The sequence below is a fragment of the Stenella coeruleoalba genome, assembly GCF_951394435.1.
Source record: "Stenella coeruleoalba genome assembly, chromosome: 14".
In the NCBI taxonomy this organism is placed as follows: Eukaryota; Metazoa; Chordata; class Mammalia; order Artiodactyla; family Delphinidae; genus Stenella; species Stenella coeruleoalba.
Window position 1 is genome coordinate 86,365,191 of NC_137160.1, and position 16,084 is coordinate 86,381,274.

Here is a 16,084-nt window from a genome sequence, read left to right on the forward strand (position 1 = left end):
CCCACAACAGGTTTACTGAACATCCGTCATGTCATAGAGAAACAACATTGAAGAAATAGAAATACATATATATATTCCTTGATGAGAACTCTTAGGGTTTACTTTTTGAACAACTTTCATTTATAACCTGCAGCAGTGTTCTTAATCTTTATCACACTGTACATTACATCCTAGTATTTATTTATAACTGGAAGTTTGTTGACTACATTTATCCAGTTGCCCTCCCCCAACCCCTGGAAAACAGTTCTTCTTAACCCTGGCTTCACAAGGGGATACCCTCGGAAGTTTTATCAGAAAAAAAAAAAAAAAAATGACGTCCGACTCACCACAGACCAGCTGAATCTGAAGGGGAGAGAAGAAGGTGTTTCTGTTTTATTTTTTGTTTTTTGTGTTTTGCGGTACACGGGCCTCTCACTGTTGTGGCCTCTCCCGTTGCGGAGCACAGGCTCCGGGCGCGCAGGCTCAGCGGCCATGGCTCACGGGCCCAGCCGCTCCGCAGCATGTGGGATCTTCCCGGACCGGGGCACGAACCCCCGTCCCCTGCATGGGCAGGCGGGCTCCCAACCACTGCGCCACCAGGGAAGCCCGAGGAAGGTGTTTCTGAAAAAGCACTGGTGCTTTGCACGACAAGTTATTCTGTCGTGCAGCTGGGGTTGAGGGCATTAACTAGAAGGATAGAGGTTGCCAGTGTAAATTCTCCCAGGATGAGAATGGGATGGACCCCCAAATCCAGAGAGAAGTGGTAGAGCAAGAATTAGACTACTTTGTCAACTCAAGCAGAACCCCACCCCCGGCTTGGAAGATGCCACGGCAGCCGGATGCTGCAGAGGGGACCAGGGGACCAGAGCAAAGCAGCCCCAGGACATGCTGCATCTGCATTCACTCTGGTCACTCTCCTCCCTGTGAGTGTTTTTAGCCAAATAAATGGGAAACTAATAACAGGTGGTGGGAATTCTGGTGGAGGTCTGTGACCCACTGTTGGCCACAGTGCATTCACTTCTGTATCTCAAGCACCAAAGCGCACGCCTGGCACAAAACAGGGTAAGTGTTTGATGGATGGATGAATGGCGGGTGCTGAGCAGAGCACGCGTCTCTTTTCTATTTTAGAGTAAAACTTTCCTTTATCCCCTCTAGTCCTTCTAGTCTTAGTGGTTCGCGCTGCCACAGAGACCCTCAACTCATCAATTACAGACATTAACTGTAAATTATACTTTTGCATAGTTAATTCAGCCTCTTCATTATGTATTTAGTGGTACTCAGCAGGCTTAAAATTCAACAGCAAGCTTTGGAGCAGATCCAGTTTCTGTCTTCTGTGATATTTGGAAAAGGTGAAGTTTTCGTAGTGGACCTTGGGGCATGTCTTTCCTGGAAGATCTCCAGTGGGCTCTGCTTTTCGCTTCTCCCTTGGAAGGAGTTCAACCCTTCTGGAAAGGCTGATAGCTTCAAAGGCTGCATCTGTCCTCCTGTCCAACTGAGCGGGGAACTCCTTCTCCCTTCTTGAGCCGAAATGAATATTAACCTGCCTAGTGGAAGGAAAGAAGAATGTGAACATCAGGGGACCCGGCTCCTGGAGCATCACTCGTTCATTATTCATTCGACAAATATTTACTAAGCATCTCCCGAGGGTCAGCGCTGTGACGTATCACGAGAATATCACAGTGAACAATACAGTGTCCTTGCTCTCATGGAGCTCTCAGGGGAGAAAAAGGGGAGGGGGCAGATGGCGAGCGACCCAATGCCTATAAACGTATAATGTGTTGTGTGATGATGTGGATAAAGTGGCTGGCTGAGCCACGGATAACAGGGTGAATGTAGTCATGGGTGAACCGCAGTGATATCTGGGGGTGAAGCGAGTGCAAAGGCAGTGAGGTAGAGGGAAGCTTGGTGGTTTTGAGTAGAATAAACGAGGGAGAAAATGGTAGAGAAGGAAACTGGTACAATAGTGGAGACAGGGACATTGTATTATCAGGAACTGGGAGATGAAAGCATTGCTAATTCCGGGGCCAGGCTCACAACGGACCCTCAAAAAACACTTGCTCTGCCGTGTTCAACTTCCACTAACAAAGGTCGTGGGTGTGTTTCCAACCTACAAATCCAGTGTGCAGGCCATATATAGACAGCTCTATTCCTTTATCTGTCAGTGCTTTCAAGGTCTGCCTTAAGCCCCCATTCTACTTGGTAGTAGAAAAGTTAATCGGGTTGATTTCAAGTTCGCTAAGGCATTTCAGGTTTAAACTCGGTTGATTCAGTCTTTCGAGCTCTGCCCCATTTTCTTCAAAATTGACCCAGGTGGGAAGGATGATAACTTTGGATGGGGGTTGGGGGGACCTTGGGTCTTCAGATAATCTGGCTCATGGCTCATCCACAGGCATGTCATCCAGTGCTAAGGTGTGGTCATGGTTCGGCGCTAACGTTCATGAGGTTTCCGTGTTTCTACCTGGTCTCTGAGTGCACCATCCATGACGCCTTTCCCTGCAAGAGAAAGACTGCAGGAGACTAACTTCAGTAGCCTTCCCTGGAACTAGGTGAAAATTCCATTGCTTTCCTGTACCACTGAGGCCTTAGGAGAGACTGGGCAGTGGAGTGAGCTCCCTCTCAAGCCCTCCCTGCCCCTGGCATCTTGAGATAATCCTATTAGACCTCTGCCGTATCCTGCTGGCAAAGTGCATGGGAGACTCTAAGATCCCTTAGGAATCAAGTGAAAGCCCTGTATCAGTCAGAGACATCATCTCTTTATCCATTGCTGTGTAACAAACTGTCCCAAGCTTGCTATCTTCAAATAACTATTATTTCTCAATAAATGGGAATTTTCTGGGCAATCGCTCTGTAGGTTTTTTCTAGGCACTCTTATGGAGCTATATTTATCTGGTGCAATAGTTTGGAGCCAGGATGGTTGGGCCTCACTCTCTCCACATGATCTTGCCTCTGGGCATCTTCATGATCCAGTTGGATCTGAGGGATGAGCTCAATGCTTTCCCTCCGTGTTAGCTGTCACCAATTTGCGCAGCTATGTGCCAGGCTCCTAGAGTGAGTTAAGCATGTACATTTATCTCCCTAAATATGCACAAGAACCTGAAAGAGCAGAACATATGTCCCCGTTTCAGAGATGAGTAAACTGAGGTATTGAAAGCCTGAGTAACATGAGTAATGTCTCGAGGGTAAATGTGAGGTTCGTATCCAGAGCTTTGACTCAGAAAACATGTGCTCACACCCATCCACCACGCTGAAGAAAGGAAAATAAGTGACAGGACCTGGTCTAGTCAAAGTCAGGGTCAGAGCTGGAGGCACACTCTGCCTGGGAGGGATGCTTAGATCAGGATCCAGGGGCCTTGGGTAAGGTCTTGTTTTTGCCCACCTGCTGTGTTCCGCCAATCCCAGGGCACACGGCCTTAGGAGCACAAAGATGTCCAAGTCCTGCCAGGTTATGGAACAGGAGAAATGCTGCAGCCAGAGCTACCACTTGATGAATAGCTGTTTTGGTATGCGTTCGGCTTTCCACATATTACACCTTTTATCCTTCCAACAGCCTCATAAGGGTGGCTGATCACAGATCCAGGAACCGATTCTTCTACAGGTAAAGTTAGTGGTCCTTCAACTTTGCTGCATATTAGAATCACCTGGGGAGCCCTTAAGAATCCCAGTTCCCAGGTCCCTCTCCAGGCCAGTGAATGAAGATCCCTCGTGTGGGACCCAGACCTCAGAATTTGTTAAAGCCCTTCCACCAAATAATTCCAGATAAGTCATCAAACTTGAGGACGAACGGGTTAAGTAAGCAACTTGCTCCAGATCACAGCCCCACTAGAGAGCAGAGTCAGAATTCACACCCGAGTGTGTCTATTTCAGAGCCCACGGTTGGAATGTCTACCCAATACAATTGCTGCATGGACACTAGAAAGAAAAAAAGAAGAATCATTCAAAAGCAAAATGCTTGGTGATCACAGAGAGAGAGCCTTTTTGGTATGGCAGTAATGTTCGACCTTGGCCACACATTAAAATCACCTGAGCTTTAAAAATACTAATATCTGAGTGACACCTCTTGAGAGTCTGATTCCAATGGTCCAGGGTAGACGCAGGTATCCATAGTTTTTTTTTTTTTAGTCTCCCCAGGTGATAACATCCAGCCAAGGTTGAGAGTCCCCGCTTTGTAGAAAGGGAAGGCTCAGGTTACTTCCTTAAGGGTTGCAGTTCACCTTTGAACCAATGTCATTGGCATCAATACTATTTGCGTAAAGTTCTCTCTTTCCTCATCCTTCCACATTTACCTGCTCCTATAAATTTTTAGGCTTTGGGGACTGGGATAGCGAGAAGGGAAAAAAAATTAAGTCTGAGCTCAATCTAGTCCAAGTGTGTCTGGAAACAGGGCAACCTGCAAAGGCTTTTCTCCATCCTCTGTCCTTCACCGTTATCCTGCATCCTGAATTCTGCCCTCCATGTTGATTGCAGACAGCAGGAATGGAAGAGATGACTCTCTCCATAAGAGACCAGATCCTTTCTCACTGTCCTGACATATTGGATTAGGGGATGTTAGCTCAGCTCAGCCAATCTGATATCCCCACTCAGCACTCTGAACGTGGGATCAGTGGTGCAAAGCGTCAAGGACAGTAGAAAATTCGTTTTGGCATCAGCAGTGGTGTCCCGTCTAGAACTGGTTTTGTCCCGCTTTCCTTTGCTCCCGCCTATTCTCTGTGTCTTTTTCTCCACACTTCCTAGTAATTTTGAGGCACGTGTTACGTTCCCGTTTCTTTATCGGTCAGCTCAAGGTGTTTTCTGTTGCTTGGAACTTGCAGCTCAAACCGATATGCTGCAGCACCGTGGAGAGCACCCAGAGATCATCAGGGCATTCCTGTGGATGGTGGGGTCAATGGGACTATCTAATAAAGCCTTTCCCAGAGGAGATGTGTGTGTCCTTTGCCTTCATGAAATACACATGAAGTAAAATGAATCAGATGAAGCCTGGGCCAAATTCTTCTGCTTCCCTGTTATAAGGCTGATCTCTTCATTCTGTTAGTCTCATTGCTTTCTGCAGGCGGTAAGCTGTCATCAGTGTCTGACTTGGGAGCTGAAATCCCTTACACTCCACGGTGGGGAGGCAAAGCCCTTTTGGCTTCTTAAGATACACCGAGACCTCATTTTCTTACAAGATGGAGTGCAACACCTAAGAGGTTTGATAAATTGGGTTTCCAAAGTCCAAACTTTATTGTGACTATTGGGGGAATTTATTTGCTTTTGGGTAAGAGCTTTTTTTAAGCCAATTTTGAACATTTCTTTTGAGAGTTACTGCCATAAATCTACACTATTGATTTAGCAAGTAGTGGTTCTTGGGCTCTCTCTGGAGTCACTCAAGGGTTTCAGTTCCTCTATTTATTACTCCAAAGATATCACAAGCCCCATATAGGCTGGCACGGAGGGTTCTTGGTCCCTTCAAGGCAAAGGCTTAACAGAGATTTCAGTTGGCTCAGAGGGAGTAGGAAAGCACTGGCCACAGACAGAATTGCAGACAGGTTTCTTCTTTTCTTGGTCCCCATCTGCTAGCATAATGTATCATACCATGGTATTGTGTCTGACAGGAGCAGCTATCAAGTAAATGCACTGTATACAAATCTGAACAGATCCCAGTTCCTGATGAGCAGCAGGGAATTGGCATCTATACTCTGGCTTGTTTTCCGGGAGCTCCTGGACCAGCCCTAAAGGGGCACGTTTAAAAGGTGGCTTTTGACCAAGTCTAAAGTCACAGAGGATGAACATAGTGTCAAGTCCTGCTAAAAAGAGGAAGAGCTCACATTTATTAACCTTTGGTCGTGCCAAGTTCTGTTCTAAGCGCCTGAGACCTATGTGATCATTTATTTAATCCTCGTATCAACTCCATGAAATGGGAAGGAGTTGAGTTCCCACTTGGCAACTAGGGAAAAAAGGGCAGAGCTGCCCAAAGGAACCCAGCCGGTAACGGCTGATGCCGGGACGTGAGCTCAGGAGGTCTGCTTGGAAGGTGACAGCAGATGAGTCATGACACTGGCTGTGTTCCCTTGAAAGAGCCACGGGTCCTCTTCTTGCTTCTACCCACTAACCTCCCTCCTGCCCTTTACCACTTCCTTTCTGTTTCATTCTTTAATGAAATACTTCTTGGATGCCCAATATTCCCAACATGTAACACTGGATCTGTGCAGCAGGAGTGAGATGGAGGAAAGGGCTGTATCAAGGACCAGTTCCAGCCGCAAAGCCAGCACTGTCACACCCCCCGGGTACACTAGGGGTCCCATGGGCCACAGTTAGGAAATCACCACACTGCACTGTCTTTAGGGCAGGAGTCTTCCGCCTTAAAGAAGGGGGTAGGTCGAAGGCACATTGTAAAACCTCTAGCGTTATTCTCCGTGTAGGCATCCTTTAGGGGCCACGACGGGATCTTGGGATAACTGGATTTTTGCCACGTGCAGTACTAAGGAAAGGGAATTCTTAGTTGAAGAGGGTCAGATAAGCAACAGCTACGTCTCCAGCGAGCACAGCCAAGTAGCCAGCTCTGCTGCAGATAAGGAGGTACCAAGGGAGGGTGTGAGTCCTGAGAGGGCAAGATTAAACCCCCTGAAATGAGGGAAGTCATGAGCCGAGTGCAGGGAGAGGCTGGCCAGAGCATGCAGGAGGGATGTCCGGAAGTTGAGTTAAGCAGACCCCGATCCCCCCAGGCCTTAGCTGCTGGGCCAAGAAGGCTTAGTTTGGAAACACTCCAGATTCCAGACACGTCTCCCTCATTTTCCAAGACAAATAATTCACTCTTCATCTTGCACAGCCCATGGCTTGAGGTTCCAGACGCTGAAATCGTTTTCCCTCCCAGAGGGATACGCAGCAGCTCATAAATCGCTCTCCTCCGGGCTCCACTTCCAGCCCGGAGTACCGGAAGGAAGGTTCATGAGTGCCGGTGCTTTGGCTGGTGCAGCGACCTTGCTGTTACGTCCCGCCCCAGCCCTCTGAACGGGCCTGAGGGTAACAGAGTGAGAAATTAGCGTTCTGGTTACCGGGCAAGACCTGAAGATTGAGTGGGTGCATCTTTAACTGATAATCCCCACAGCAAAGGGAAGAGTTTCTCCGTGACGCTTCACAGTGGTACCAGCACATGCTTGGGACGCAGTGTTAACATCTCTGGTGTTTCTTTCTTGATGTGCTGTGGAAAATCCCCCTCAGTTCACCTGACATCAGGTGACCTTCCCAGAAGCTGCCAGCCGAGAGAGTGCTAACTTTTGGCCCACCACTTACTTAATATTTAGCCTACAGGCAAAGGGTATTGGGGGCCCCTCAGCCTGGCCTCCAGATCCTCCCTGGCCCACCTTACAAACCCAGCTGTATGCCTGGGATGCCCTTCCTTGTTGCCTCCACCAACATTGATTCTTTCGATTCAGTAGTTCCAGAAAGCTTCTCCCATTTTCCCTTCTCTGACCTCCTAAAAACAAGGGCTGGCCAACTTCTTCAGTAAAGGTCCAGTTAGTGAATACTTTAGGCTTTGCAGGTGTTACATTACCTGACATAATTATTCAACCATATTCTTGTATGTAACACGAAAACAGCCAGAGAAAACACATAAACAAGCGGGCAGGGCTGTGGTCCAGTGAGACTGTTTACGTAAAACAGGTAGCAGGCTGCATTTGGCTGACAGACCACAGTTTGCCCATCTCTGTTCTAAGGAGACTTGCTTGGTGTCTTGTAATTTCATACTCGACCCCCAACTAAATTAGAGGAGAATGCCGTCGAGAGCACAGGGCTGGGAATTGGGAGAGGCTGCGTTCAGCTTGCTTCTGCCACTAACGAGCTGTGTGGTTGAGAAGAAGCAATTTTCCCTTCCTGGGCTTCCGTTTTGTCATCCGAAAAATGAGATGTTTGGACTGTCGGTCATTCCCCAAGCATCAGAATTGCTGGGGCAAGCTTGCTTTTAAAAAATACATATATCTGGGCCCACTTCAAATACAGGGTAGTGGTCAGATTTCTTAGTTGCAGACATCAGAGTCCCTTTAGCTAACTAGCCCTTCTAAAGAGAAGAGTTTTCCTTAAGGGATACTGGACAATTCCAGGAATCTCTAGGAGAGCTGTTGAATTGAATGTGTTTATTACACAGCCAGGGACAGGGCAGACAGGGAAGAAATACAGACAAGAAAAATGACCAACTCTGCAGTGGACCTTTGCACTGGAAACATCACTTGGCATGATAATACAGGGGCCTGGATGACAGAACCACCACAGCTGCCCCGGAAGAACCCGGACCATGATGCTTGTCAGAAAAATCCTAATTTCCTTCCCCACTGCCGCTTCATAACCCACTTCTACATCTAAGTACCAGTAGAGTGGCTCTGACAAGTGGAAACTTGGCTTTAGGCCTGCAGGTAGCTTCAAGGGAGTCTAGAAAGGTCACTTCATGCTTCTCAGCTTCTGTAGGAGGATAAGCTAGGAAGGGGTTGAAAGACGTTGATTTAGCTGCTTACAATACCTACCACACAAACGACGCTGAACTTCAAGGGGGTCCACTGAGTTCCAAGGTCATCCAGGTCCATGGTGCCAGGGTGAGGCAAACGGGATTAACTCACTGTCTGAAGAGCTAGTCAGAATCAGTCCAAGAGACCCATCAGCACATACGCTGATGCTCAATGTTGAAGATTCTTCGGCCGCATTCTCAACGTGTGGGCGCTCTTCCATCCCACCCGCCCAGGTCCCTACATTGTAGCTGGTGCCAAGTCCCAGGTGCTGTGCCTGAAAGGCATTTCCTTTGTCCTTACATTCTAGTTATAATCGTGAGGAGAATGGAGCAAAGGGATTGAATGTCCTTCCACCGAACCAAGTCAGCTTAAAGCTATTTTCCTCTGCTCTCTTCCAGAAGCAGCAGTTTATTCAATGAGGTTGTGCAGATGAACTTTGAAATCGCCAGCTTCAGCAGCCTGTCGGGGAGTCAGCCCATCACCTGGCAGGTGGAATACCCGCGGAGGGGGACCACGGACATCGCCGTGTCTGAGATCTTCATCAGCCAGAAAGACCTGGTTGGCATCGTGCCCTTGGCCATGGTAAGACCGGTGTGATCATGGATGCGCGTGTGATCGTGTGTTCAGCTGTCTGACTGTACCCTGGTGTCCCTCGTCTCTTTCCCAGGATGTTTGCCGCGGTTGTTTCATGGGACGTTTGCATTCACAATTTCCCCTCTTCCTGGTCTTTGGAAGTTGCTGTCGTCGTTAATCCAGCCTGTCTCAACTTCAGCTGTTTTCATAGCAGCTTCATGACATTTGCCAAATTTATAGTATTTACTTACTTTCTCTTCTTGAAGTCTACTCCAGTTCTTTTTACTTCTGTTCCTTTCTTATAAGGAAGCTTGAGGTCACTATGTCTATTAAGATGGGTATGGTATGTTGCTGCTACAGGCAACCCCCAAATCTTAGATGCCTAATGCCATCTAGGTTGTTCTTGCTTCTGCCACGTGGTTTAGATGGTAGGGGGCTCTGTTCCAGGCAGTCCCTCAGGGATCTAGACTGATGGATACGTCATCATCTTGGAGCTGGAACATCAGAAACACGTGGCCTTCTTGGTGGCAAAGACAGAGGAGCAGTCAGAGTGGCCCGCAAGCTCTTCTAAGCAATGGCGTGTAAATTACGTAGGACACTTTCACACACATCCTTGGGCAGAAGGAGTCCTGTGGTCCCGTCAGATTTCAAGAGGGCTGGGAAACATGGGTGCAGAGGAAAAGCTGGGTGACTACCCCAGTCTCTGCCTCACGACACAGTAAGCCAACATGTGATTGACACAAGTAGAACACGACACGAATAGAGTATACACAGACCCGGGTTACCAACTTCTAGCTAGACCCCGTGCAGCTGGAACTGAGAAGAGAAGAGGATGATAAGGGGCTAGACGGTAACTCTGTCCTGTGGTCACTCACCACGTCTGCCAAGCCCTGGGACTATATTCTCCAGGACCCTGCCTGTGCACAAGTGTTAAGTCCCCCTCATGGAGATACATAGAGGGTGGCGTTTCAGAGGCACTGGAAGAGCGTTCTGAAGTATAGCTCCAGTGGTCTTTGCCAGGATTCGCCTTCAGAGACACGGAGCCTGACGTGGATATTCTAAAACTAATTTCAGTTCAGCTTTGGAATAAGCAGGCTTCATTGACACCGGGTTAAGAAATGTATCAATTAGAAGTCTTTGAGTTCCGTGTAACAGAAAACCCGACTCAAACTGGCTTAAGCACGATGAGAAGTAACCAGCTCACATATAACTTAAAAAGTCTAGAAGAGTGTTTCTCAAATGTTCATGTTCATATAGGTCACCTGACGATTCTTCTCAGATGCAGGTTCTCGTTTAGGAGGTCTGTGTTGGGTATTTTTTAAAGCTCCTGAGTTACGCCGATGCCTCTAGACAGAGACAGCGGAGCGCAGGTTGAGTACCAAGGGTGCAGGTGTGCAAATGACGTGATCGCGGAAGGTGGCTTCTCTCCCCCTCTCAGCTCTGTGCTCCTCTTGGCTAGAGTCACGGCCCAGGAGGCTCTGTCCCCAAGGTGGCCCCTGGCAGTGCCTTGCTGACATATCACAGCATCACATCCAGCAGGAAAAGAGTGAAAGACCATTGCCGATCACCCAGGAAAACTCCTAGGACTGGCTCTGATTGGGATTGATTGTCTTGGCTTGGGTCACGCGTCTAACCTGGGAAGCCAGTCACGGAAGCCAAAAGGACGTGATGCTCTGAATGGCCAGGCCTGGGGAACACCTCCCCCTGGAGCATGTCTGGGATCAGATGGAGGGCTGGTAGGCGTGGTGCACGATGGGAAAATCTGATTCCACTGAAAGAGGGGCAATGACTGCTAGTCAGACACAGCAACAAATGTCCACCGCAGGAGGTGTTAGGATTTGTTAACACTCTGAGGTTAGAAAATGACTTCTCTTGACTTTTCATGTCCTAGAAGAGGCCTCAACAGTCTACAGCCCATGGGCCAGATTCAATCTGCTGCCTCTCTTGGTACACCACGCGAGCTAGGAATGGTTTTTGCATTTTCAAATAGCTACGTTTTGAACGGTGATATAAGTCGCTTCTTGATATGCTCAGTTTTGCCCCTTGGGTCACAAACCCTGAAATAATTTCTGTCTGGCCCTTTAGAGAGAAAGTTTGCAGACCTATGTCACAGGACCTCGACACCAGTTCTAGGGTGTAGGTGCCTAGTTCCCACGCTACCTATTTCAAAAAGATAAGCCCTGCAGATACTGTGAAAAGTAAAGTCATTGTAAGTATATGAGATAGGATTTTGGCCACGCTCTTTGTTTTGGCCGTGCCCCGTGGCATGTGGGATCTTGTGGGATCGTAGTTCCCCGATCAGGGATCAAACCCATGCCCCCTGCTATTTGGAAACCCTGAGTCTTAACCCTTGGGCCACCAGGGAAGCCCCTGGCCATGCTTTTCAAGGGACTACAAGAAAGCCTTCTTTGAAGCAACGTATCATTATTATTGTGCTTATTATGTTTTTGTAATAGCTTTAAGGTAAAGTGAAATGACGACTTATGTCACACCCAGAATCCTTTTGTGTGCAAATAACTGTAAATGAATTCAAACTGGCTTCATCCGGAAGGTCACAGAGTGGCTGACTGAACGGAACAGAACGAAGACTTCCGACGGCCGGATTTAAGAGCTCATGTGATGTCATCCTTTTGCTTCCCCTCGAATGTACAGTTTGACATCAACTCTGCAAAGTGATGTGGACAGTTAGGAACTATACTAGCGAGTGGACAACAAAAGAGGCAATTTGGAGGGATTTCTATTCTCTTATTTTCTGTATTTTCAAAGGTTTTTTTTTGTTTTGTTTTGTTTTTCTGGAATGAGCTTTAGTACCTTGAGAAGCGGCCAAAACAGAAACTTTTATTGAAAGGAAGTAGCAAATGAAATGGCAGCTTGACTAGAAGATGAGAAATGTTTTAGAAAACTGAACAAGAGGCACATCTTTATGTTACCTGTCAGCAGCCAGTGAGGCAACGGGTCAGTCTTTGAAAACAATTAATTGCCCCAATCGTTGCTCGTTCTAAAGAAAAGCAAACTGCCCAAAGGTAACATAGAGGATTCCCGAATAGGAAATGAGCCTCGTTGGGGAAGTTCTCACCTTAAAATCAGGCCTTCTCAAACCCCTGCCTAAATCCAGGAAGAAAGCCATGACGCCACCCATGTGCTTCTCGGTGGCCTTCTGTCTCACCCAGCAGTACCTTCCAACTCCCAGTGAGTAAATGAGGTGGAAGGAGCAGAGGACGGTACCCTCAACTCTCCAGCAGAGTGACCCTTCCAGGCGGGAGCCCCCTGGATCACACTGCCCGCCCCCAGCACCATCCTGGGTGGAGAACTCGGCCTCACAAAGCCATCGTTTACCCACCCCGCCGTCAGACTTAACTCAGCGACAGGACCCTTTCCTTGCATGGGGGCAAGAAAGCTTCAGGGTCCAGCTCCTTGGCCTTCGAGCATCTCCCAGCCCGCCAGTCCTCAGCTCCTGCCCTCAAGGTGCCCACATCAGCTGGGGGGGAATAGAGGGAGGGGTCTGGCTGCTGGGACCAGGACGGAAGGCTGGTCCAGGGCAGCCTGGGGCCAGCACAGACTAGGAGACGAAGCGGCAACTTTAGTGCTTGGGCTTCAGTTCTTCTTTGACATAAGAGAAAAGTATTCACATCACTAGTTGAGACCCGACGAGAGTGTCACATGAGACCTCCATGTGACAGTTTCTGCAGGTTGGCGGCAGGGGTGCGGGGATGCTGGTCTCTTTTCAAGAATAAAGACGTGCAGAAGCCACTCAACCTCACCCTGAGCTCTTACGAGGTGCAGGCACTGTGGGTGCACGTTGTGTTCCATCGGAGGAGTCAGCAGTAAACTAACAGGGCTTCCCCTCAGGGGCAGGGGGATGTGGGAGGCAGACAGACAGCAAATAGGAAGCTATTTCTTACGCTAAGACCAGGTCATGATAAGGTGCTTCCACGAAGACGAATAACGCGGGACGAGGGGATGGCGTGTAACCGGTTCCCAGTTCTGTTCATGTCTCAGAGTTTCTCCCTGCAGTTTATTTAAAAATAAAACGGTAGGGGAGTTTCCTGGCAGTCCATTGGTTAGGACTCCGCAATCTCACTGCCGAGGGCCCGGGTTCGATCCCGCAAGACGCATGCCACGCGGTGAGGCCAAAAAAAAGAAATTAAAATGAGGTCCAACATCCAGTGACTGGCGTCCTTACAAGGAGAGCTCAATTGGGATATCTGGAGGAGACCACAGGGAGGAAGGCCGTTTGGGGATGGCGGCAGAGCTTGGAGAGATGCACGTGCAAGCCAAGGAAAGCAAAACTTGCCAGTAACCTGCAGAATCTAGAACAGAGGCAAGGACGGCTCTCCCCTAGCGCCTTCAGAGGCAGCCCGCCCTAGGGACACCTTGATTTTGGACTTAGGGTCTGCAGAATCACAGGAGAATGAATTGCTGTCGTTTGAAGCCCCCCAGTTTGTGGTACTTCGTTACAGCAGTTCTGGAACACTGCTGCACCCCTATGCCTCCGCCTCTTGCTGTATCCCTGTCCCACCCCCGGCCCCATCTTGCCGCACGTTCGCCAGGGGCGTGGTCCTCTCTGCGTACAGCTCCTGTCCTGTCAAAGAGGCTGTTTTCCATGGTCCTCCTCCCTCTGGGTACCAGTAACTGGGCTGCTTGCGTCAGGCTCCCAGCTGAGATGGACATCTGGGTATTGCACCGTCCCTGGCTGTTTCCTTTGATCCTGCCCACAGCTCTGTCATCACACACTCTCCAGTTCACCTCCTTTGAGTGGACCTTCTGTTTCCAGCCAGGATGCTGAGGGATACCGAGGGGTACGTGCTTCCGACTCTCCTTCCCAGAGGACACATCACAACTGTCCTCAGTCTGTGAGGGGAGAGGTTAAGGGATCTCACTGGGCTATCTGAACCCCGTGGCCGGATAGTTCTACCCAGCAGTATCCCGTGGTTACTTCTCTGCATCCTTTGTTGTTGCTAAATTCAGAGAACCAGACTGGGGAACGGAACGTCCATTCGCAGGCCTGTGGCATTGCAGAGATGCCCTTGGACCCCCTGTCAATCTACAAGTGATGGATGACTTAACTTGGCTTTGAAGTCCGTGGGGAAGCGTGTTGGCAATATCCTGTGTTAGAGAAAGGCAAATACAGGCATTTCAGAGAATCGAGGGACATCTCCTTTGACAGGGGTGGAATAATATTATTTTTAAAGGGACAATGAAAAGATAATGTTTTCTGAGTTTCCCAAAGCACCCTGTTCTCCACGCTCCTTCTCCAACTTGAAGATTTTACATTTGTAATTCTCTAGGAGTATTTCAAGGATGGCTTTGATGCTCTCGGCAATTGAAAAATGTTTGCGCAGTTGAAAAATAACTATATGGGCAGAATAAGTGTTTTCCTTGCCACAGCTGGAGATTTTCTTTGGAATTCAATTTAAAAATGTCCCTCTCTCCAACTAACCAGCCCAGATTTGTGTCTAAAAAGCTGATCTGTGACTCATCAGAAGCTGTTTTGACTTGGTGGCAATGGTTTCGAGGTTGCTGATTAGTTATCCAATTAATGGTACCTTATTCACTGCCTGCCACAAAGAAAATGCTCCAGAAATGTGATTATGATTGTCATTCATGTTTTCACCATCATTACGTGATCTTGGGTTTCCCCATCAGTAAAAGGAAGGGGTGGGGGGATGAGCAATGGCTCAGGTCTTTCCCAAGTTTATACTTTCCATTGTTTTACTTACATTGCGTAGAAGGTAAAAACTGCTCTGATTTTAAAGATTATATTACTTCACTGGGGATGAGAGATGGAGATGGAGAAAAAAAGTGATTCTAACATAGGAAGACTAGCGGGAGGGACTCACAGGCTAGCGCTGTCTTCTTCCTCACCCTGAATGTCAGTCGGAGCCCACGTACTATAAGAGGGGACCCCAGGAGAGAAAACCGCATGCACCGTGGCACAATTAACTGCCAACCCTTAGCACACCAACTTCTCACTTTTTACGATGTCCAGACACCACTGAGTTTATCCTTTATTTAATATTTTCTCTAATAGAGAACAGTATAGGAATTGGGAGCCAACTATGTTGGCGTAAGTCCTAGCTCTGCCTCTGAATGGCTGTGTGACCTTGGACAAGTGTCTTGACCTCTCTGTGCCTCATCTGTAGAGTGGGAATAGAAATAATACCAGACTCGTAGGACTGTTTTGAGAACTAAATGTACTCAGAATTCCTTGCCTGGCACAGGTAAGCCTTCAGGAAATGCTAGCTCTTTTACCTTAAGTAGTTCCGTGTTAAACTTCTAATTATATTTAAAAGGAAATGCTACTTCAGTAGGTATACTTCAGTAGGTATTGAACCAGTTGTTTATAAATCCCCTAAAGACATGATGTTAGTATAGAAATGTTCACCCATGTGTAGTCAGAATCACCTTGGATGGGGGAGGGGACACCCCAGGGGAATCTGTCCGCAGCCCGAGTGACCCCAAAACCCCACGTTCCCAGGGAGAATGTGGTCACCCACCTCACGACCCCAGCCAGCCTTCCCGCTGGAATGTCAGAAAAACAGTCCTGGCAGAGAGTGGCGAGAGGATGGGAAGTGGCAGATGACCAGGACGTAAAAATGCCACAGCACGCCTGAAGGGGTCTTTAGTCCCTTTGGGAATCACAGAGACCTCAGGCAGGTCTGTGAACTTGAACGGGAAAAATTCCACCTCCACGTTCACTAACAACCTCTAACCAAAACTCAGCATTTCCGCCCATTATGAACAGAGATCCCCCAAAGTATTAGCAGCCACCACTGCACTCGTTTCACAGATTTCCATACATATTACTGGCGATCCAGGCACCCTGAAATACCATTTCTACTTTTCACTAATTGGAAATTATGGTCACTTTACACCCAATCCTAGATCTTATTTTGAGGTGCACTAACACAGAAGCACATGCATGACTCTAGTTCAGATATTCTTTATATTTTGATACCTGTATTTCAGCACAATTGGCTTCCTTTGCAAGCCTACGTATTTTATTTTATGCATTTAAAGACTTTATTCTTTTTTAAATTAATTTTTATTGGAGTATA

General features: G+C 48.0%; 1 protein-coding gene across 1 annotated transcript in view; it reads left to right on the forward strand.

Moving 5' to 3' along the window:
• The window catches only part of TMEM132C (transmembrane protein 132C), a 370,899-nt gene that overhangs the window by 287,667 nt on the left and 67,148 nt on the right, over nt 1-16,084 (forward strand). The window contains exon 4 of the mRNA XM_079941945.1: nt 8,852-9,035. Coding sequence (XP_079798071.1) covers nt 8,852-9,035 — 184 coding nt within the window. The remainder of the gene's footprint in view (nt 1-8,851; nt 9,036-16,084) is intronic.